General features: G+C 36.0%; 1 protein-coding gene across 1 annotated transcript in view; it reads left to right on the top strand.

Annotated features, from left to right (window-relative positions):
- Nucleotides 1–25,412, top strand: part of CCDC178 (coiled-coil domain containing 178) — a 301,909-nt gene that overhangs the window by 78,483 nt on the left and 198,014 nt on the right. Inside the window, exons 15-16 of the mRNA XM_040984659.1 lie at nucleotides 961–1,106; nucleotides 4,073–4,232. Coding sequence (XP_040840593.1) covers nucleotides 961–1,106; nucleotides 4,073–4,232 — 306 coding nt within the window. The remainder of the gene's footprint in view (nucleotides 1–960; nucleotides 1,107–4,072; nucleotides 4,233–25,412) is intronic.

Here is a 25,412-nt window from a genome sequence, read left to right as displayed (position 1 = left end):
CTTTCTTTAGGTTGACTTTTTTGTTTTCTTGTTTTGTTTGTTTGTCTTTAAAGAAAGATAGTATTCCAGTGGACCCATCAAGGAGCCCTAATAAACTATTTCTCTAATCCAGTGTAAGAAACACCTACTCAGTTTATCAGTAGAATTTCCACAGATAAAAGAAAGCAGGGGAAATGGAAAAACACATATATATAACCCAATATTTAACATCTTAGACAGATGTCAATTATTTTGTGAAAAAGATTAGTGATTCCTGAAATCCATGAGAAAAGATTAGGAAGCACATGGGAGGGGTGAGGAATAGAGGAAAATCAGCAAAGAAAACAACTGCGATCTGTGGACTCCATTGCAGGAGTTCCAGCGATTAGGAGTAATTGCATATGTGGGAATCAATGTTTCATATCTCATTCAATCAAGAAGTTAGTCAATATGAACATCAACAGTTATGAAAGGAACATGTAAAAATAAATGTAAAATCAGTCTTCAACCCAGAATTACATAGTTCTGCCTTGGGAAATTGCATTTGGATTAAATACTACTTTTTTTTTTCCTGGAAAAAGAGTGAATATATATATATATATAGTGGGCAATCTGCCAATATGTATGATAGACATTGGGAAAACATTATCCACGTAATTGCATCTTGATGTAACATACCTGTGATGTGTGCTATCTACTGGTGTATGTAGATGGGATTGGGCAAGTTTGTATAGTGGAGAAAGAGAGGGAGGACAAGGAGGGGGAACAGAGAGAGAGAGATGGTGGGGGGTAGTTTAAACCTATCTTTAAAAGAAAAGTTTTCTACTGTAGGTAGTGGAGAATATAAACCAATATATATAAATCATTATATATATTGATAGGCAGATAGTGCTTCCTTTCAATTTACATGCAACAAAAATAATTGTGTCTCTAAAATGAAAGGATATACAAATGCAAATCACACTTGACTTTTTCTTTCAGAGTAAACGTTCAACTGTTTTTAAAGAATTGGAGAAAGCAAAAAGTAAAACCATTATTTTTCACACAAAGATAGATGAATTGAGTCACGAATTAGAAATAAAAGAAAAAGAAAAGAAGAGATTTGAAAAGATATTGGTTAATTTAAGGTAAGTTCTCATAATTGTTCAAAATTCTGTATTTAATATAGTTTTAATTAAAAATAAAATTTGTATTCTTTAAGAGGTTTAGTTTCTGTTATTTAATAAGCTTGTGATATTCAATAATTTTAATTCATATTTGTGTAATTATACATAAATTTTATTCTTCATGGCTACTTTGAATTTACTGCTGTTGAAATAATGGGATGTTTTTCCATATATTAAATATTATTCTTTATAATATTGACAGTATTCTCTATTGGTTTTCTATTTATTTGTATTTTTATGTCATATTTAATATTTGATGGGTTTTCACCCAAAGATATGTCAAATATTTTGGTTACAGTTTTGAAGAGGGAGTTTAGAGATAGTTATTCTATCTAGCCCTTGTAGTTTATTCATTCTCACTATCGTTGGGGGCCCTGATACCGTCAGTTCATAAGGCAGGGAATACCTGTGAAGGGTTAGCTTGGAGAATGAACATGCTCTAGGTTTCGTGAGATATTCTAAGACTCTGGAGATTCTATACTGTTTATTCATCCTGGTAATTATTTATGTTTTGTGAAATATTGAAGTTTGTACTTGGAGGAGGAATGTACACTGATAACATTTAGGAATGTTAGTTTCATTTAGATACTAGGAGACATCAACATTTGTGGAAAATGAAATTAAAATATAAGCTTATTTTGTTATAAAAAGTCTTGAGTTTGTTACAAAAAGCTTTTGAATCACATATTTTTCAAAATGTTCCTTTTTTTATAAATAGTGAAATATATATACATGGGCTTCAATATTTTTGTACCAAAATGTTCTTATTTTTTAATTCTCTTTACATGAACATCTTGGGATTCCTTTGTATAATATAATATCTAAATAAATACGGAGGAAACAGAAACTTAGGAAAATTAAATGATTGTCATAAGATCACACAGCTAGTTAGTGGCACGACTAGTGCCTGCTTCGATCCATCATCTTCCAAAGGGCGTGCGCTTTAGACTGTGCATATTGACTTTTTAATCTACAATTGCAAAGGAAGATTACTGTCAATAAGCTGTGTTATGAATAATCTACTTGCATGTTGAGTAATCATTAATTCTTTATTTTGAACACATACTGGGCCTGGGGCCAGGCCCTCCCAGGCACAAAGAAATGGCAAGTGGGAAAACAACTCCAATTTGTTGAACATCACTTTAGAGAGTTACAACTTGCACATATAGGGACAATTAAAATTTGATATCAGAATCATGGCAGTCAGCGCTATTCTTGGCTGTCAGTTTTTATAATTGCTTATTAACTAGGATGTGGCAGGATGCAAACTTAATACATAAGACTTCCAAATTTGCTTTTTATCACTCTGAGGAAAAAATTCAATTTTTATGCATTGATACCTAACATGAGTGTATGTAGTATGTGTGTATTTGTAGAACTCATAACATTTTATATTCAGCATGATCCCATATCAAAATGCTTAGTATCCAGAGCAGAGAACATGAGGTGAAGATGCAACGATGGTTTGGGGCAGAAACTGTGAGCTTTTTATGCTTCTGATCATATTGGATCCTTCCTATGTGGATTTTATTGGTTGCCTGTGCTCCATAATGTTAATATTATTGGATACTTTGATTAAGATCTTATTTCAGAGTTTAGTATGTGACTAGTATGGATAATGGGGTGGGGGAGAAAAGGCAAGGCAAAAGATAGAGGAAAAAGGACTTCATTTCTGATAGGAGAGGCTCTTAGTTTCAAATATGCAGATAACAGGCATGATGAGGAAAAAAAACATGAGCATTTGGTGCTAAGCTGCCAAAGGAAATGGAGAGAAACAGACTGGATTTGAATTCTGGCTCTTTTGTAGACTAAATATTTGAGTCTGTACAAGTAAATAGCACCCCATGTCTAAGTTTCTCAACTGTAAATAACTGCAATAATTGTTATTTCATGGAATGTTTTTGTTGTATTAAATGATATGTTACTAAGAATAATTTAACATTTTAGTGCTTCCAAGAAATTCGCATTGCTGCCTTCATAACTATGCAAATAGTTTACTTTTCTATATCAGCAGAGATAACATGTAATGGAGTTAGCATAAAACTATCCTGTGCATAGTTCTATATTGTATTTTGGTTGCTGCTCAACTCTGCTAATTATTCCTTAAGAATACTTATTGTTGTCAGTAATGTTTTAACTATTTCTTAATGTGCTGTCTGATAGTGTTATTCCTTCCATAATGACTGAGCTCATCCTGTTACTTTCCTTCTGTGTCAGGCTGTAGTTCATTATGTATAAGAAAATGAACACATAGACTCCCAAACACTCATCAGCTTAAACAGGAAAACGTGTCATCTAATTATAAGTCCACAGGTAGGGCAGCCTGCAGGGCTGGCTTATTCAGCAGTTCAACCCAATAGATCCCCTTTTGTCCACTACCATAGCTGTTGTCAGCAATTTTGGAAACATGACTTGTGTTCAGATTAGCTCACATAAACTTTTCCTCTACATGAAATTACCTGATTACCTGCTTTCTATTTTGTTGGGCTATTCAATATAGGTGCTCACTTCCCAGCTATGTGCATAATGTCTTAATTCTAATCAAAAACTCTTTCTCAAATTAAAATGATGCCTGAAGGAAGAGGTCTTCTAACATGCCAGCAGAACCGGGGTATGTTGCATAGGCAACTAAGAGCATCTACTTTTATTTGTTCCATTTAGATGCAGTGCTATGGAGGTTGAACTTCGGAATGAAATAGGTAATTTTTTTCTCAGGTCCTTCAGCTCTTAAGGTTCTATAATATTACATTTCTCTCATCCAAGTACTAACCAGGCCCGATGCTGCTTAGCTTTCCAGATCAGACAAGATCGGGCGCGTCCAGCATGGTATGGCCGTAGACTAATATTGCACTTCTTTAAATGTCTCTAATAAATGTATTTTAGCTAATCTGAGTTGATCAATAGCACGTGGAATTCTTTCTTCACAGGGATGTATTTTTAACTGCACAATTTAAAAGGGAGCATGCGCAAGCTGTGTTTGATCAACTCATGGAGGCGAAAGCAAACTGTGAGGAGAGGCTCTATGAGGAAGAGCAGAGATTTAGAAAGCTTTTTGCCATGAGGCAAAATACCCTGGGAGATATGAAAGTAAGTATTATTTTTGACTGTTTTAAAATAAGCAGATTACAGTGATAGTCAAATTAAGCAGCATTTTTTCTTTTTTTGTCAAAAAGGACAGAGAAAAAGGATTAGGCAGACAGAGATCTTCCATCTACTTTTCACTCTCCCAATGGCTGCAGTGGATCAGGAGGAAGCTAGCAGCTCTGAATTTTATCCACACCTCCAATTTGGGTGGCAGGGACCCAAGACTAGGATCATATTAACTTTCCAGCTTCATTTGCAGGAAGCTGAATTGAATGCAGTGGAACCAGGTTTCAAATGAACCTCTGATGGGGAGGCTGTTGTCGCAGGTGGAAACTCAACTTGTTGCATTATGTGGTCCAAACCAAAAGTTATTCTGAGACATTAGCTTTTCATGCTGATGTGATAAGAATGTTTATATTTAGAGAGACAATTTCTTAGTATAATGCAGAAGTGATTTCATTTTTGCTTCTGATTAATTGTTTATACAGTATGTTGAACTTTTCAATGCATTTTCTGTTTATGCATAGCTTATTATTATATTTATTTTGAAGTCTAACATGATTATCCTCATACCATACTTATGTGTTTAATGGGAGCTGTAAGAATGGTTAAATACTTTTACTGCATAAGCATACTTTGCTTATGCAGCATTTTTTTTTTTTTTTTGATAAATGAGAACATTGTGTGCCTTTTTCCTTTAGGAAAATTTTGCATGATATTTCAAGCACAGTGTCAGTTTGGCTGTGTGAAACAGGGAATTCACACAATGCAACATGTCATTTAGGCCTGATTTTTAAATACATTTTAGAATGCTATACATATTATATTTTAGGTTGAATAGCGACATGCACATCGTTGAGTTATTTTTTACCCTACTTTACATCTTATCATATCTTGGGTTCACTTAATTGCAATTGGTTAATGCCAGAGTATTTTTTGGTATGTTTAGAAATATTAAAGGAAAGATTTCCTGACAAACATGGCTCTATACCTGTTTAAAAGATTACCTGCAAAGCTCTTTATATGCATGAAATATCATAATAGGTTATCAGCTATTTAGATCCTGATATATTTATATATATGTTTGATTATGTATATATTTCAGTTACTTTTCATTTTTATACATTCAAGCATAATGTTTATAAATTAAGCAAAAGATGATTAGAATAAATATACACTGAAGGAACAACATCTGGGCGTGAATGAACATAGCATCTTCAGGGCTGTTACTGTTACTGTGATCTTGTAAAAAATTTGTCAATGAAATTTAACAATTCTATTAATAACTGTGCCAGGTAATGTTTTTCCATTGGACTGGCCATTGCATATAAAAATCTTTTCCTTCTGATGTAAAAATCTGAGAATAATTGGTGCCATCTAGTGGTGTAAGCGATTGCTTCCTCGGAGGAACTGTGATGATGAGGTTAGGGAGAGACACTTGCACTGGGGAAACCCAGACTCAAACACCCCTTTCAGAACCAGAAGATTTATGTTCCTGACTGACTTGAGCCTGCTTCCCCACCTCATATTTTATCACAGCAGTAGAATTCGTTACTTGGATTCAGTCACATTTTCCAATCACACTGGTGCTGAGAACACAGTGGGATCCCAATAATCACTTATTGACTGGCATTGCAACACTTTGTGGAACAATAATAATTAGTGAAATGGCAAAATCTGGCCAGCAGGAGAGAGAGGAATAAAAAGTCCTGCAGAAACAGTCTGAGATTTGTATTTCTCTACATCAAAATTACATCCTGCCTTCTCGTTTCCTAGTGTGACTTTCCTGAACCACTTGGAAGAGTGATGGTCTTTCTCTTCTTTTTCCAGGACGCAAATCTCTTTGTGAGATTGCTGTGTTCACTCATTTGCTCCTTGTTGTCTAGCTTTCTGCTGGCATGACAATACATTCTCCGTGAGAGCCTGCAATTTTTATTGTATACTTTTCTGTGTCTGGCATGTGTGAATCGCTCAATGAATCTGTGTTGAGTGTTTGATGAATAAACCACCAAGTGGAAGCCTTTTGACAATTTTTTTCTTTCTCTGTGTTTTATGGTAGCTACAAGCATGGGGATTTCAGAAATGTTTTTTCAATCTGCACCAACCCAAGCCTTGTGGTGGTTTACTGCATACTTTTCATGTATGCAGAAGTTGAGCCGCCATTTGTCTCTCTCTCTCACTCTTTTTCCTTGATAATACATGAGAGATTTGCTATCTAATCTGTTCCCACTAAAGAAAATGGTTAGATTGTTCCAGGTTTACTGAGCTTGAAGATTCTGTGAACTATCTAAACACTGTTTCTATGAAGTTTCATTGATACCTCTTGGTCATACATTTGTTTTTTGTTTTTTAGTTTTTTTTTTTAACCAGAATCATGCAGTTTGATTATGTTTGTTTTAAAACATGGGTATTCTTCATTAATGATACTATTCATCTATATTTTATTCAGCTCCTGGAAGTTAAACATTGGTGGAAAACACAATTCCTCATAGCAAACTCCTCATCCCTGCTGAAAGACTAAATTCAATGATTCTATGAATGTGCATATAATGCAAAGTGTTCTTAGAAAATAAGTTTTACAAAAGCATTTAAGTATGATGTTGGACAGCATTCTGGGATATGGGTAAGGCCAGCACCTGTAATGCTGATACCACATATAGGTACCAGTTTGAGTGCTGGCTGCTCCACTTACAGCCCAGCCACCTGAAAATAGTCCACAAAAGTGGTAGAGATGGTTCAAGATTTTGGGCCTCTGCCACCCATGTGGGAGAACTGAGTGAGGCTGGCCCAATGCTTGTCATTATGGTCGTTTGGGGGAGTGACCCAGTGGATGGAAATTCTCTCTCTCTCTCAGACTTTTAAAGTATTTAATATTTCTTTATTTTTAAATAAATGGTATTAGTAATCTGAGGTGCCTTGTCTAGGCAAAAGAATTGATTCAAATGAAAAAATAATAAAAATAAATCTTTTAAAAAAAGAATTGATTAAAATTATGGATCATCTGTAGGAATTGTTTAAGAAAATTTAAATGCCACAATAAAATTAATCAAAGGTGTAAAAAAAGGCACCATAAAATTAGAAATCAGGTAGTTTAAGAAAAATTATGCACAAATGTCAGACCGGATGCAGCATGATCCTAAATTAAATTCAATATATCTTTAGCAGATAATTCCATGACACATATATTTCAATGGTAAATTTTTTTTATGTCATGAAACTTGGTAGTATCTGCTTGAGATTTTCAAATTTAATTGTTTAAGATGATACTGTCAGTATTGTGTATTCTTCATAGGACTTCAGCGCTAGTTACTGGTATTTCTTTTTGCTTTTACTAATGCTTACAAAATAAACAGAAGATGACTGTTTTGATCTGTTGTTGATTGGTCCTACAGAAGGCCCAGTTGTTGTCTGTGCTGATGTCTTTATGCGTTCTTGATGAATTCTTATTTTCTTTGTCATGTTGTATGATGTGAAGGAATAAAATGAACTACGTTGGAAGAACAACTTAAAGCTCTAACAGATACACACTTCCAATACCGTGTAGGGCTGAATGGTTTTGCTTCTGTTTCATCCTTCCTATTCTCAGGAAACAACTTCCCCTCACTGTCCTGGACACAGATTTGGCTTTTATGTTTTTTTTGTGGGGTTTTTGTTTGTTTGTTTGTTTGTTTTTGACCCTTCCACATGGAAAATCATGGTACAGAATTCTTAGCAGTGACTCATGCCTCACTACAGTCAGGTACTGAAATGGTAAAACACAGAAACAAATTTAATTTCTGGGATAGTTTTTTAACTATCTTAGTTTTTAATTGATTATCGTATTGGTCATTCATTCATTCTTTCTTCGTTGTCACAGTTATTTTGTGAATACTAAAATGCTCAAGTCATTCAACATTCTATGACCAACTCCGCATCGATTTGTAAAGTAAACCAGTAGAAAGATAGAAGATGTGAAATTTTTTGCAGGCTAAAGTATAGTGACAATATTCAAATTGCCAACAGTAAATTAAACCTTTATCTTTCACTCTGAAACATTAATGATTGTTATGAGTAAAAAATGCCTTGCATATTCTGTGGTCTCAGCAGTGAGATACATGGAAACATTTAGAGGAAGTGACCATTGAATTTTCTAGGCAAGAATAATTTGCCTTAATGACACCAAAACCATTTTAATATGACATGAGATTGTTCAAAATTAGGCACATGGTTTATATAATTAATATTTCTTTTTTTAAAAAAAGCACTTCTGACAGGATCAAGCATCATGTAATGACATGAATTATGCTCATCAAGTGGCTTCTTGGAAGTGTTTTGTAATACATGGCTCTTTGAGGAATGAGTGCTCTAATTTGAGAACTTGTGGCACAAGTACTAATTATGCATCAAGGAACACAGTGCTGCAGTGATTGCCAGTACTTAGTAATCAGGAGAGAGTAACACTAGACTACAGAGAAAGAAGGGAACAGGGGTGTGGGTGAATCTCAAATAAAAACTTAATAGAGCATGATCCATTAAGCAAGGAAGAGTGATTCTTCTTTTGGCATCTCACTGCCATCGTGTCACTCCTTGCTGATGTGTCCCAGTTATTGCTAATCCTTGGTTTAAGCACTGCCTGCATGAAACTTGAATAGGTTGTACTCAGTTTTGCGGTGAACCACCATTTTCAGCTCCTTCCCACCCCACCCCACCATTGCTGAGCAATCAGGATGCTTAGTGGTGCTAATTACAATATTTGGCTGTGATTTATTTGAATTTTTATATGGTAGCATTTTTCTGTATAGCTGTGATAATGGTCTGTGAACATACTGTAGATATGTTTTTTATATGTAGTATTAATTTTCCATTGGGGTTTCCACTTTTTAAATACCTTCCCTAATTTCTCTAACAGAAATATAAGATGTATATATTTTTGAACAGTCAAAATAATGGATGGCAAGCGATGTTTCAAGATCTACTTTGATTAATCCGAGTTTATTGGAAGTTAAACACTTCATTGGATAGAAATTTCATCATTTAATTTGAAATATCTATTGCCCTATAGTTCTGTTATGTTGTGTTTCTGCACAAAGTAGTTTTGCAATTAGTTAAAAATAGTGTTATTAGAAATTTAGTATAGCCTTTAAAATGAAATATGAAGAAGATTTCTGTTTTTTACTGTTTTCTATGTTGAATAGTAATGGACCTTTGAGTTTCTTAAAGGCTTGATAAACTGACCCTATCAAAATGGCTAAGATTTTATTCTATTATCAAGCTAATAAGGTAGCCTGCCACAAATGCTGGACAAATACCTGAAGCTCCAGGCTGCGTGTCTTCTGTTCATATAGATTCCCTCTGGGAGAGTGGGGCGGATTCAGAACACTGATGTTATAGTGGTCCATGTGGAGGCTGCATGTTTGTTGTTTGTTTTTTACAGCCTAATAAACTCTGATTATGGGAATCCCCTGATTTTATAAGAAAACTTTCTGTCACTCTTTTTCCACCCTTGCCTTGGAGGAAGACATTTTATCTGTTTATATAGATACTTACATTTTTTGAAAAAAGCAGTTTATAAGTAGATAAAAATTCTTAGAAGAATTCTATAAGTGTGAGGGTGAATTGCCTCCAACCTTTACTTCTTGAACTTGGATTAATTTTAAGAAAACCTTTTAACAATGTATGCAATTTTATTCTTTGCTTTTATCATGATTAATACTTCTGATTTCAACTTGCATCAATATTGGAAGGCTAGTTTGTTTCAGAAAAAGTCATTTTAGCAGGATTTGTGAATGTATTATCAGGTTGTATGAGAGAGAGTTTTTTCATCTGAACCACCTCTTTGGCAGTGTTTCAGCTTGATGGCCTTTCGGTGCTCTCCTCTGTGTTTTACTTGACTGCTCTTGCTAAACCTCTGCATGGTAGATGCTTACCGTCCTGTTCCCAACGTTGTTTCAGTTGCAAATATTAATTATTTTGGTTTTCTAATTTGTTATTTATTTTAGTTTCTTATTATTTTTCCTATTTAAAAAATAATATTTTTATTTACTCACTAGGATTTTCTACATCAGCTCATTCTTATTGAACAATTAAAAGCAAAATCTAAAAATGGTAAATCATCTCAAAATACGGCTTTGTCCATTTTGGTATAGAGTGCTCTTATCTTAATATTTTTACTGCTGTACTTGAGGAATTCAGTTACCTAGACACATTCTTGAAGGGGAAGGGATAGTAAGTAATAAAATGGTAAAATAAATAAATAGTTACTTATAGAACTTTTTGCTTCCACCAGATGGAGAGCAGATAATACTAATTTTGTTTCATTTTGATAGCAGTTGTTTAATTTGCAAGGGAACATCAATAGGATCACAACTTTTGCTTCTGAAGTAATTCTTATGATAACAAATCAATAAAATACTAGTTCAGTGTAGCAAATTGTAGGTTTTACATACCAAAAATGTGTGTGTATTTGTCTGTCTGATCTTTTGTTGGTTATGAATTGTATATTGAATTTCATAAACTATTAGTGGAATGTTGGATCTCCATTGTTTTTCTGATATTTTATTTATATTTTAAGTCGTATTATTCAGAACATTATGGGCTCATGACTACTAAGTTATCAATTTAACTCTAATTTTTATGTTACTACAATGATCTGTGCACTATTTTGAAATTAATGTAATTCTTGTTTTTCTGCATAATATACTAATTTGATTTGCATTTTCATATTAACTTTTTTCTTTCTTATTCTTTTTAGATTTTTTTTTTAATTTTAATTGCCAAGTCAGCTATACAGAGAGGAAGAGAGATAGAAAGAGAGATCTCCTATCCGTTGATTTGCTCCCCATGTGGCTGCGATAGCCAGAGCTGCACTGATCCAAAGCCAGGAGCTCTTCCTGGTCTCCCATGTGAGTGCAGGGTCCCAAGGCTTTGGGCTGTCATCTACTGTGTTCCCAGGCCACAGGAGGGAGCTGGATGGAGGTAGGGTCACTGGGATTAGAATCAATGCCCATATGGTATCATGGCGCAGGCAAGGTGAAGACTTTACCTGCTAGGCTACCGTGCCAGGCCCTTCTTCCTTATTCTTTGGTTTTGCATTCAGTCTGCTTTATACAAATATAATAATTTTTTTTTTAAGGCAGGTTGTGCAGATCAGCGAGTGGGACCCAGCTGCTTGACCCTCCCCTGCTTCTTTTTTTTTTTTTAAAGATTTATTTTTATTATTTTTTTATTGGAAAGGCGGATATACAGAGAGGAGAGACAGAGAGGAAGATCTTCCGTCCCGATGATTCACTCCCCAAGTGAGCGCAACAGGCCGATACTATGCCGATCCGAAGCCAGGAGCCTCTTCTGGGTCTCCCACGCGGGTGCAGGGTCCCAAAGCTTTGGGCCGTCCTCGACTGCTTTCCCGGGCCACAGGCAGGGAGCTGGAAGGGAAGCGGGGCTGCCGGGATAGAACCGGCGCCCATATGGGATCCCGGGCATGCAAGGCGAGGACCTTAACCACTGTGCCACCGTGCTGGGCCCAAATATAATAATGTTTAAAGTGACTGTCTTTTTAACACATTCTTGTTTGATCATTTCATTACGACTTCTATCGTTTTTTATACTCTGCACTCATCGTGCTTGTGTGCCTTTGTGGGTTTTTTCCTGGTTGATTGAAGAAGAATGATAAGGTACTTGTTGAAATAAAGGTGAAGAATAGATTTAAAAGAGACTAGTGTCAAATTGGATGTGTTACGTGAGTAGAATAAGAAGTGAATTGGTTCTGGTTGATTCGTTAAAAATATGGCAACATTTACAATACCAAGAACTTTTTGTGGCTAGATTTTCTGATAAGATGATTTTGAGGGGATGTATAGATAAATGTGTAAGGCAATATATAATCGAACACATATACAATAACTCACTATATGGAGGCAGAATTTGTGAGATAGAGTAAGGAGTGGAGCATGAAATCTGAGTCAGTCACTGTATTGATAATTGCCGTCATAAGGGTGAGAATTAAGTTTCGAACTGGTGCAATAATGGCTCTCAGCTGGTTGAACACTGAGGCTGGGACCTCTCTGGCCACATTCCTTGATCATTACCTGTCTCTACATTAGTGTTTTCCAAGAGGGACGGGAAAGGGAGAGTGAAAGATTGGAACAGATACAAATGATGAGTCCCTTTCTGTCTGCTGTTTATGGCTTTCCTTCTGGATTCCTCTTTATGGTTTCACTTGGTTGCAGTCAGCTAGTAAGAAGGCCTTCCCACAGCAACAGCTGAATAAACTCTGAGCTTTTGTAACCTGTCATTACACAGATTTTCTCCATGTTCCATCTCAGGGATACAGAGGGAGAGAAGTGGAGTCCCTGCTGTGGAAGCCTCTGTCCAGGCTCACAGTCTGGTCATCAAGTCCAGGAACAGTGGCATCAGTCAAGAGGCCTGAGCCTTGTGGCACAGGTAATTCACAGTGCCAAGCATTGCCAAAGTGTCGAGTTACCTAATTTGACCATGTGAGAATCTCAATGAGAGAAAGAAGGGTTGTTGGTTAACTGAAAATGGTAGAAAGGAAAATATAAGGATGAAATGTTCAAGCACATAGAAACAAGCAGGAGGGAAAAAAGCTTTAGAATACCTTTTTGAAAGCTTTGGTAATAAAAGGAATTCATATATCTTTGTTTTCAAATTATAAACCCCAGTATGTTCTCCAACAAAAGGGAAAGGGACAAGACTGACATAGAATTGAACTATATGTTACTTAAGGTCTTTGGTTCCAGCTGGAATGTTGCTGAGATTTTTTTAAGGAGAGAATAATACCTCCTGCATGTGGGTAAATCTAGAATTTGACACAATGTCTAAGATGAAATCCTCAACATTTTTCGAATCAAAGTCCAAATTAAATTAGTGAACTCCTAAAATAAGTGAAAAAGTTGAATTTACATGTCAGTTTATTTTGGCAGAGATACTGCTCTCCATCCATTGACCCATCTGTCCATCCATTACTCTGTCTGCCCTTTTCTGCATTTTGAAGTTATATGTTGACTGTGAGTCTGTGCCAGATCCTGCATGCAGTGCATGAAAAGAAACACCTGCTCTCAACTAGTCTCTGAGCAGTGCGAGAAGGAGCAGGTACAAGTCAATTGAAAGGAGATATAATAATTGTTTTCTTGACTTAATTTGATCTATCTGGAACCAAGGAAGAAGAATTTTATGGAAATATAATAAAGCTTGCTAAGAGGATGTAGACAGAACTAAGTGCTTGAGCATTAGACTACATGAGGAAGCTAAAAAAAATTGCAGGAAAGACATGCAGGTGTAAAGACTCAGTGAGCACTTGGGAAACTTGAGGAAACTGACAGTGTGTGCAGACCAGATCTCTACATAGAGGCAGAAACCACAGCATGTGAAATGCCACACATACAAATAGAAGCCACGTCACGAAGGTTCTGAATTTCATACTAAGATTTTTGTGTCTGTGTGTTAGCTTAGCGATAATTGATCAAAGTAATAAAGCTACCATAACAGCTGAGAAAAATCCCAGTGTAAGTCGCAGGTATTTCTCCTGCTCAGCTGTTTTGACTTGGCATAATACTAACAAGCTTCAGGTGGAACAAGATATTAATTCTAGCCAGGACTCAGAGTTGGGAAGCGCCTATAGTGGCTGGAGGCTGGATTTAGAAGTCTGTGCCATCACACGGCCTTGTCTGCTTACTCCTGATATGGTAAAGTAAATATTTCCTTTTGTATTTATTTTATGACTCAAAAGTGATTGACTATATTAATTGTGTGTAATCAGTTGGGTGGGAATAATGTTCTTGGGTGAAACTAACAATTTACTGGAGAAATAATGAGGTTCTAGTTAGACATAAAGGAAAATTCAATTTTAAAAAGTTTTTTTTTTTTTTTTTAGTTAGTGTTTCTAGAATTGATGACACCTTGAATTTTGACAGTGAGAAGGGGTTTCCCAAGTATGTATTGGTTTCCTGACTTAGACAACACTATCATTAAAAGTATCGGCTTCTAAAACTAGGTAATATAAATTGAGAACAAAGGATTGAAGCTATTTAATCGAAGTTGAATTTGACATTGTTCTGGGGAGCTATTTGGAATCCAGTGTCCTGTTGTAAGAATTGTGGAACTTAAGGACAAGAGCTTGAGTGTCTATATGACTGTGGAAACTACTAGTGTATATATTGTAATAGAGGCTTCAGGAATTCTTTAATAATACAGGAAGATTAAGAGAGAAAATCAAAATGCTGCCCTGGCTGGGTGAATGTCCGATGGACAGGGGCAAAAATCGAGGGAGCAGAAAGCTCAGAGGTTTAGTGGAAGAGTAAGGCATGGGTGTTTAAAACTTCTAAGTGTTGCCATTTTTAGATAACAGAGTCAGAAGGGTGACTATAGGTATGAGTGGTTAATGGAATGTGGAATTGAAGTTAACTTGATTTGAGTAAGTCCATAAATTCTAAGATTAAAATATTGGATAGGTCATCGAGATAGATATTAAAATAAAACAGAATAATGCTGGAACAAAGGATGGACAGGAAGAAAAGACTGTAACCATGAACCAGAGTAATCTTTTGTGTGAGAAAATGACCAAAATCATCAGACACAATGCAATAGTGTGGTTATTCTATCCTTTAATCAATGTAAAATTCAAAAGGAACATTTTTATGTAAACAGAGAAGGATATTTCAGCTGCAAAAAAATTATGATAAAGGATTGTGTTAAGTAGAAGTATACTTTTCAGGATAAAGGACCTTGGAAAATAAATTCAGGCCCAGATGTACCTAATGGAAGCAATTGTGTGCAGTACTCTTTAACGAAGATGAAACACATCTGAGCTTGTTTTGCCAAGGAATGGCGCTTTCAGTATTCGCACTGAAAATTTTCAGGAAAATTGTTTAGCATCAATAATAACCATGTGTTAACACTTCTGTCCATAAAACAACCCTTTCTTGATACTGAGAATTGTTGAAAAAAAAAAAAAGCTTATCCTCCACCCTAAGAATCCTATTAACCTCACAGAGAGCATAGAATTAGAAACATCTTTTGAATGTATTTTTACAAACGAAATAGAATCAAAATGGAAGGTAGGTGTTAAACCACAACATTCCAATATTGTTGCCTTGAATCTTATCAAAAAAATTTCAGAGACAGTGACTTGGTATGATATTACCTCATCTATACCATCAATAACAGCTTCAATGAAATCAATTTATATCCCATGATATTGTAAATATGCAGCTATAGATCAGGGGATCTGCAACTAAGATTTTTAAAATGTCACATAGAACAGGCTAAGCATTTCTCAGTAGCATCACATATATATGTATGATAAGTATGTTATATATATGAAATATATATAAAATATGTAATGTAAGGCAAGGTGGTTGTTCATGTAATTAAAAGAATCTACAATGGTCTACCTTCTCATACATTAGAACAATTTGGCTTGAGTTGTAGCTGTGCTAATCAACTACATTTTAGGTGCTAGCCTAAAATCTCCCAACACCCACCAGAGACAGGAGATTGTCTGAGTTTCTTGTTGGTTTCTTTCCTCAACCTTTGCAGGAGAAGACATGAGAGAGGAGAGAGGCCAGCTTTATGTCTTTATGGAGTTAACAGCAGCTTTCAATAGAAGTAAGAGCATCATGTGTCCCCTGTTTGAGCTGCAAGTTTTGAACCTGGCCCGAGGCTTTGACAAATAGAGCAAATATGACTAGCTCAGTGTCCTATGGGGAGCGTTGCTAACAACACCCAAATAGCCTTCCTCCCGCCTGATTTATTTGTTTGTACAGAGCATATGTACCTGACTCCCGAGGGAGCTGAATATCTCAAATTTGGGTGCCATGATAATAATAACAGTTTGAGAGAAAATGAAATAGGCTATAAAGAGAAAGGAAATGGAATATATAAACTATTGCACAGTGTCATGTTCATTTTCAGTACTATATAAAATAATGAAAATGTTTTTCAATAACCTTTGTTGATTTTTATAATGTGAAGCACACTTTATGGAAGGTGATGTATAAAACAAAAAAATTAGTAAAAGATACTTTAACTTTTGACTCAGATTTCTATATTATTTCTCCTAAGTTTAGGTTAGAGTTGAATGCTGAAATAAAACATCATTAAGATAAAAATAAAGATTTCCCCCCACCACCATTTTCGGGAACTCTGAAACTCTTTGAGTTGCCTTTTCAGGAATATTTTGATCAAGAAATCCAGTGTGTTAGGAGAGATTTTGTTTTTTCTAATTTTATAATCAGGGGATTGAAAATGGAGATCTTCCCCCTCAGCATTTAAATTGTGTATTTGGGATTATGTAAGGTGTTAGTCCCATATAGAGAAATGCATATGTGTGTATTTATTTCAAGCACTACTCCTCATAGATAACTGATAGCTCTTCCTTCTAATCTTGATTCCAGGATTTATCAATTTCATTGGCTTCTATAACTATATAACAGCTGTAAGCACAAATTTTCTTTGGAGTGTATAGTTATTTTAATGATCATTGAGATGTTCACAAAGCATGTATTTATTCCATTGGCTAGAATATGTAAGTTACTTTGTAAAGGAGTTGATATGCTTGCTTAGTGCTGTGACTTGACTTCTTTCGCTCCAAAGTTCATCTTGAAATTTAATTGCCACTGTAGTAGTATTAAGAGGTAGGATCAGGCCCGGCAGCATGGCCTAGCGGCTAAAGTCCTCTCCTTGAACGCCCAGGATCCCATATGGGCGCTGGTTCTAATCCCGGCAGCTCCACTTCCCATCCAGCTCCCTGCTTGTGGCCTGGGGAAGCAGTCGAGGACGGCCCAAAGGTTTGGGACCCTGCACCTGTGTGGGAGACCCAGAAGAAGTTCCTGGATCCTGGCTTTGGATCGGCATAGCATCGGCCGTTGCACTCACTTAGGGAGTGAATCATCGGAATGGAAGATCTTCCTCTCTGTCTCTCCTCCTCTCTGTATATCTGGCTTTCCAGTAAATAAATAAATCTTTAAAAAAAAAACAGGTAGGATCTTTTAAAGGTGTTTAGGCCATGGATGGCATGAATGCCTTTATAGGAAAGGATGAGTTCAGTCCTTCTTGCCTGTTTGTCCTTCTGCCTCCTGCCGTGTGTTAATGCAGCAAGAAGGCCCTCGCCAGAACTTGCTGGACTTTGGAACTATGAGAAAATAAATTTGCGTTATAAATTTCCCTCTTTGAAATTGTCTCTACAACAGCATAAAATTGAGATGAATGGTAGGCAAATAAGTTAATATATTCACGTTCTAAATCTAGCTTTTTGAAAAGATTTATTTTTATTGGAAAGCTAGATATACAGAGAGGAGAAGAGGCATAGAGGAAGATCTTTTATCTGCTAATAACTCCCCAAGTGGCCGCAACTGCCAGAGTTGAACCGATCCAGAGCTAGGAGCTTCTTCCAGGTCTCCCAAGTGGGTGCAATGTCTCAAAGCTTTGGGCTATCCTTGACTGCTTTCCCAGGCCACAAGCAGGGAGTTTCATGGGAAGCGGGGCCACCAGAATTAGAAGTGGCACCCATATGGGATCCTGGTGCATGCAAGGCGAGGACTTCATCCACTAGGCCACCACGCCAGGCCCTAAACCTAGTTTTTTTTTAATTTATTAGTCTATGCCACAGTGAAAACATGTAAAATCCTACCATCTTTAAGTATGTGTGAAGAATTTATGTGTGTTTAATACATACACCACATGTGCACATACATAGACAGCAAGTGAAAGATTTCCAATGCAATAGACCACTACTAAAATGTTCTGAATTAGGACTGGATCGAGCCAAACCAGAAAGCAGGAACTCAATCCAGGTGTTGCAACATGATTGATAGGAACACAACTGCTTAAACCAGCACAGCTTGCATGATGATCTGCTTTAGCAGAAAGCTGTGGTTAGGTGAGTGTTGAAGTTAAGCACTCCACTAAAGGGTCTGAGCATCTTAATATCTAAACCATAAGACCGAACACTCTCCCTTAATCAGATTTTTAAGGTAGTACCAGCTGTTCCTGGGGCTCAACAAGCTAGTCCTCTACCCTGTGGCGCTAGCATCCATGTGGTGGCAGTTTGTGTCTTGACTGCTCTACTTCCCATTCAGCTCTCTATGTGTGGCTTGGGAAAGCAGCAGCAGATGGCCCAAGTCCTTGGGACTCTGCATCCTCAGGGAAGACCAGGAAGAGACTCCTGGATCTTGGCCTCAGATCAATTTAGCTATGAGCATTGTGGTCATTTGGGGAGTGAACCAATGGATGGAAGACCCCCTCTCTCCCTTGTTTCCCCACTCTCTCTCCTCGCTTGTGTTATTTATAAATTTGCCTTTCAAATAAAAGTAAATAAGCCTTTCTTTTAAAAAAAGGCAAGACCCCTGCTCCTCAGGAGTTGACATGCCTCTAAATAATACTTAAATATCTATGTCAACTTTACTCATGTGCACTACATTATGTGAGCATTCCATGTGTTAATTGCAAATAAACGCTTGTCTTGGGGACTAGCTTATTTTTACTAAACAGAAAGGTCTCCAGTTATATCAGTTTTATAGTGAACAATAGTATTTCATCATAAATGTTACATTTTCTTAATCATTTTTATAGAGATCTGGGTTGATTTCAAATCTTGACCAGCAAACTTTTTTAAAAAAATATTTTTATTGCAAAGGCAGATTTTGCAGAGAGAGAAGGAGCACAGAGAGCTCTTCCATTCACTGGTTCACTGCCTGGATGCTTGCAAAGACTCGAATTGAGCTTACCCAAAGCCAGGAACTTCCTCTGGCCATCCCATTCTAAAATAAGGGAGCTTATTCACAAGTAGAGCAGCCAGGACATGAATCAGCATCCGTATGGGATACTGACACTGCAGGTGGAGGATTAGCTTGCTACACCTCTGTGCTGACCCAAAAGCATACTTTTTAAAAGTGTATTTAACTTCTGTATAAAGTTCATTGGAAATAATTCTTATGATTCTAATATTAAAACCATGCCAAATATAACAATAATATGCCAATAATTTAGCCAAAACAGGATGTATAATGCATTTCACTTTAATTCTTCGCAAGTAACACTTCATGTGTAGTGCTCTATAATTCTAATATGAAGAAAAATGGAATTAGCAATAATACATCTTATAGCTGGAATTAGTAGAAAAATGAATACATATATATAAAGATGGCTATATCTTCAATATACAAACATATGATCCTTATTTTTGCAATGGTTTAGATGGCAAAACTTGGTGATTATAACTATTTTTCTAATTTCATTCTCAGAAAACTCGTTTTGTTCATGCTTTTTTATTGGGATGACTCAAATGTTCATTTTTGTGGGTTTGCATCGTTAGCTGTGCTGCCTCTGTTGGTTATAATTTCTATTTACTTTTATCACGGGTCCTAGAAGTACTAAGTACTATATCAAGAAGCCTGCCGAATTCCAGACAGTCTTCTTCATTTGCATGTTGCACTAATGATTGCACTTCTGTATTCTGTTGTTCTGTTTAATTGCCCTGGCTGGTGGAATATCATAACACTTTCTCTGTTGGTTTATTGGCCTGAGCATCCCAAATGACCAGGTGGAAGTTTCAACTTCAAATTCAGTAGGATCATGATTTTGTCTTCTGAGAAAACTTTAATGTTGCTGCTCATTGATGTTGGGTCTGTTTTGTTCTGACACAGACAACTTAACTGACACCTTAACTGGCAGGCAAAACACCTACTCCTTACAGTTCTTCTAATGTTTCCCAGGTCTTCTGTCTTTTCTGACATGACATGTTCACAGTTTATCTCTGAGGCCTCTCAGAACCTGAATCTTAAGCCTGGAAGCCATGAAATATGCTGGGGTTATAGTTTTAAAGAGCTTATTGATTGAATTGAACGAAATCCTAGTGTTGTCCTGAATGGTATTGATACTAGGAAAGGTCATTAAAAGCTCTTCCCAGAAAAAGACAGTGGCCACCTTGAACAGCAGAGAAAGAAGAGCCACTGACAAAGGAGAAGAGGAGTCAAACTGAGCTGAAATGGAGGCAAGCATGGGGCATGCTTCTGTCCATTGTGGTGTCTTCCCAGAACTCCTGTTGGAAGCATTCCCATCTGGCTTCCTGTAACTGCACTGGACAACAGATGATGATTTCAAGAAAATGGTCTCCTGTAATCCACAGGAGCTCTTGGGTTCAGCCTGATGCAGTCTCACTGTCGAGATCATTTAGAGGGTGAACCAGTAGATAAGAAATCACTGTATCTCTTGCTCTGTCAAGTAGATGAAAATAACCAGACGTTTTTAAGAGTATTTTATTTCCACCCTGTAACTTACACATCCATTAATATTTTAGTCACTTCTAGTCTAGTATGATGTGAAGGGGAATCTGTAAAATACTAGTCAATTTAGCAAAATTAAATATAGTGGAGGGGCCTCTTACGGGCAAGGCAAATTCACTTTCCTTCCTGAGGAAGTTCCACTGCTGAGTAGCTGAGTGTGAAATCTTGAGGACGACACTTTCTGCTGATAAAGCAGCCATAGATTTGTATACTTTACCACTCTGTCCTGTTTCTATTCTATTTTTTCATGTAGAATTAGAGCATGAGCACTTATAAGTGAGTCGTTATCGATGTTTTGGTCACAACATGAGGTACGTAAACGGTTGACATGGAATGCTGGATTCATCTGGACTTCAAACAGGAGTTGATCAGAGATTGGTCACTATTATACAATAAGTGCTATAATATTGCCACTTCAAATGAATACTTGCTGAAAGTTAGATTCACTTTTACTTTGTTCAATGTGCTATATTAAAAATCAGAATAGTTCTCCCATAGTTATTAAGTTTCATAAATAATACCAAATCCTCTTTTTTAAGGCTATTCAACAATTTTAAGACTTATTTTTTAAATTAAGAAGTCAGATTTTAATTTAAGAAGTCAGAAAGATCTTCTATTTTCCATCTTCCAGTTCACTTCCGAAGTGGACACAAGCTCCACAGAGCTGAGCCAGTCTGAAGCCAGGAGCCAGGAGTTTCATCCCACTCTCATATATGCTGGTGCAGAGTTCCAAGGCTTTGAGCCATCCTCTACTACTTTCCCAGGCCACAAGCAGGGAGCTGGAAAAGAGTTGGAGCAGATGGGACACAAACCGGTACCCATGTGGGATCCTGGTGCATTTAAGGCAAAGACTTTATATAATAGGCTACCTCATGGGCCTCAAGCAATCTCTAAATTTAATCAGTTGGTTACTTCCACTATGACTAAATGTGCTAAATTTCTCTACTTGAACAAGTACAGTGAGTCTTGGTCATTTGTTTACTTTTTCCTATAAACATCAACCTTTCCCTTGATTTTGGAAAGTCCCTTTGTTTAACATTTGTAAGGGAAGTAGTTATTTACAATAGACTCTAGATCCATGTAATATTACAATAGAACAGATGTCAGAAAAGGTGTCAAGTACTGTTAGTATTGTGTGTTGAGTATCAGTTTCTCGTGTCTTTATCCATGGGAAGATTTAGAGCAATATTCACTGTGTACCCTGACCTCTTTTACTTTTTCACATTTCCTCATTTGTTATAAGAGCTTCTGAACTTAGTTGTTCTTTAAACCAAGACTCTGGGGGTCACACTCTGGGAGAGATTGGGGTTTCCTTGAAAGTTTTCTTGTATATTTCCCTTCCTTGTAGTCATTGTGATGGCAGATGAGTAGGTCCCTCTTTCCCACTACCTTCCCAAGTTATTTCTTTGAGCTGCAAGAAATTTCTAGCAAAGGAGGAGCTAAGAAAGCATGTTCTCTACATGTTCATACCAGGTGAATTGGTGGTGGGCATCCTTCTTTTTGTTTGTTTTTTCTCCTGTGTTACAGAAGACTGTGTCCTAATCTTTCTTTGGGTCTTTCTGATCCGGCATTCATGCAGATAACCTTCTTATTGTGCTTCATTTGAATGCAACTAGTGACAATAGACAATAACACTGCAGTGACCTGATTTCATTAACTGTGAGCAGAGAAAACAAACCTGACTTATGGCCACTCTACTCCTTGAAAAATTGTGTGTGTGTGTGCGTGTGCACATGTGTGCTTTATTTGTGACATTTCATGGCAATAATTGCATGTATTTTCTCATCACTCATTTGCTGAAGCATTGAATAGGTCATAGTTCTCTGTTACAGAATATACTCTGATTATATCTAATTTCTCAATATTGGAAATTAATAAGAAGACTTTGGCAGAAAAATATAATTCTGTATGAGTCTAAGTCTGATATTTTCCCCCAAATATCGAGTGGTGTAGACTTGAATGGGGACTCAGTCTAATGTCCTTGGTTGCAATATCTTTCCCTTTTTAAACTTACCAGGTCATTCATTTTCTGAATTGTATATGCCATTATAAATGGCAGCAATACTCATATGTTGAATTATCACTTTTTTGTCCAATCTTGGCTGCTTGTATAGAATGATTAATCTCATTGATTGTCTCTCCTTGCAAATAGTTGTAATTTTGTTTGTTTTTGAGTTGCTCTTTCTTAATACTAATTATTTTAGGTTGCCAAGTATTTTACTGTATGTCCTGTTCAGGTGACAGTGACATTCCAATATAAATAAATCACCAGTACTATTTTCAAACTGACATACTAATGAACAAACAAGGGCAATCCAATAGATTCTACACTTGGTTGTAGATTATTGGCATTTGTGACAGACTAAAACAAAATATAATGCATAAAGACAGACAAATCTCCACTTAGTCTCCTTGTTCAAAATTCAAATTCTGAGAATAACTGCTATGCTAGTTGTAATGGAAAATATTTTAAATATATTAAGAAGTACAATGATTCTAGTTTAGAACAAAGATAGAGGACATGTAGGTTTTAGTATTAGCTGAATCAGCTTAAAGACTTAAATAGCACATGTTAACTGCTCCCTCAAAGTAATTTTTTTTCTTAAATTCATAGCAGGTACTGTTGCTTTCTAAAGGCTACCTGAACACGTCATGAAAATTCTATAGATCAGAGTGCAATGAAGTCAGAGTGAGTAATAACCACTGACTAGGGAAACTTGCAGAATAAATCTATTTAATTGCATATTTAGGACGAGCTTGGTTCTGTGTGGGGGGAGCAGAGCAGAATGCCCAATAACAAACCAATGCCGCCAGTGTCAGTGAGCTGTGTGAGTTGTCTCTATGGGTTGTAAATTGGATCCCCTCAGTGACCAGTTAATGTTTTCTGTATTTACGGCAGTATTTCTGTTTTTTACAGCCACCAGGGCACTTTGGCAACATAAAAATTTAAAAATAATTTTTAGCAATCATACCGTGCCAATTTTTTATAGTTAAAGGGGCTCATTTAAATTGGAAAACCTGCTAGTCTGAAATTTTCATCTGAAGGATTACCACCAGCCAGAGCTACTTGTCTGATGAGGGTTTCACATGGCTTATCTAATGTGAAATCTCCATGTGGTATATAGTTTCATTAAACGGTGATCAAGAATACATTAGTTCAAAACAAGAAAAGGCAATGGAGCTTAATCCGCCAGGCATCTTGGCGCAACAACTTTAAAAGAGTTATTGAAGTGAAACAATTTGAGAATTAAAAGTCTTCCACTTATACAAGACTCCTGTCAAAAGCCTAAAAGTCAGCCTTCCCTTTTCTGTTTACTGAAAAAAAAAAGCCCCTGAAACAATATTTTGAATTTTGTAAAGGCAGTAAAATGTATATATCGGTGAAATAATGTAATCCATTAAAAAACATGAAAGTGGCTGTTGGATAATGTAGAAATAAACAGAGAAATGAATTCTTTAGAGAAAAATGAGAAACAAGTATTGGTGTGATGTAATGAAAGCTGAGGCTTCTGTTTTATATTCTTAGTGTCAAAAACAATGTTATTCGCTTCTCCAACTTAACATTAAACCAGAAGTTCACATCACAAATGTAATATTTGAATAGGCATTGATATATCCTTATGATTCAAGGAGGAGTGTACCCTAAATTATAGTAACCATCCATTTTACTACTCACTATCAATATTATCACATGATTTTGTTATTTATCAATAGTATACAGAAATGTGTAATTGGGCAATAATTAAACAAATATTTATAAGGTTAATTTGATGTGCAGGACTGACACATACAATGAGAGACTATGTATGCACTTTTGATCTAAGTAGTAGTCATTTTTATCCTTTAGCATTTGATTAAAAATGTGTTGGCTTATTTCAGGAAATTTCATCTCCCAGTCCCCAAGTCTCAAAAGATGTCTCATACACTTAAGGTAGAAAGAATGATCTCTTTCAAGTGTTATTTCAGATGCATTTTTGAATGAAGAGTTTGAAATTTCTTATTGAACAATAGTGAAAAAAAACATTTTGATGTCTCAGAATTTAATCTAATTGTACTATAAGAAATATTACTATTATTTAAAAACCCAGTTGTGGGAAATATCTGCCGCTAAATACTTACTTTTTGCTTATTATTCGGGTTGGATTTAAAGGCACTAAAAAGTGCATACTTCCCTGTATTTTCCACCAGTGTATTTCAACCTGAATATTGAAGGAACCGTCTAGTAGTATAAAAATATTTCAAGTTATGTGTTCTTTAATCTGAGTTCTCTTGTGAAAAGTTTATATTCCATGATAAAACCTAGAGTTATAATCTTTCTTAAAAAAACAACCTCAAACATGTATCAGCTATTGTGCATTTCTGCTTTTTGTTGTAAGTCACAATGATACCAACTCAAAAATTGTGATTTTCTGCACTTCCTTTATACACAAGCTTCAAAGTTTGAACATTTTCTCACAGTGTAAGGTGCTGTTGCTATGATATTCCCTCATTATCTGAATTATAGAATGTATAGAATTTGCCTGAAGAATATGATAGCTTAGGAATTTCATAAGCAGACACTTCTTTTTCTTGCTATGTCATTTGCATTTTATATTTCCCTGTTTTGTTGTTAGGTAGTCTTTCAAAGAAATTAATGAAGTTCATGTAGTTGGCAGTAAGTATAGCAACAAAGAATTTAGGTACTCCCTAAATTCAATCACAGTTTAGATAAAACACAGACTATGTTAATGTATGGGTGCTGTTATAACCTCTATTAATATAGTTGAAAGCCGTCAGGCACCAGTGAGTCTCAGAAACATAAAAAAGTTTGTATTAAAATTCACTGAGCAGTACAGAAGTGGGAACAATACATATAAATTAAATTCTATGCTCAACTTTATAAAACACTTTTCTTTAAAAAGATGAC

Source organism: Ochotona curzoniae, unplaced genomic scaffold (genome assembly GCF_017591425.1).
Source record: "Ochotona curzoniae isolate NIBS_2020 unplaced genomic scaffold, NIBS_Ocur_1.0 contig_43, whole genome shotgun sequence".
NCBI classification, from domain to species: Eukaryota; Metazoa; Chordata; class Mammalia; order Lagomorpha; family Ochotonidae; genus Ochotona; species Ochotona curzoniae.
This window is presented reverse-complemented; position numbering and strand designations above follow the sequence as displayed.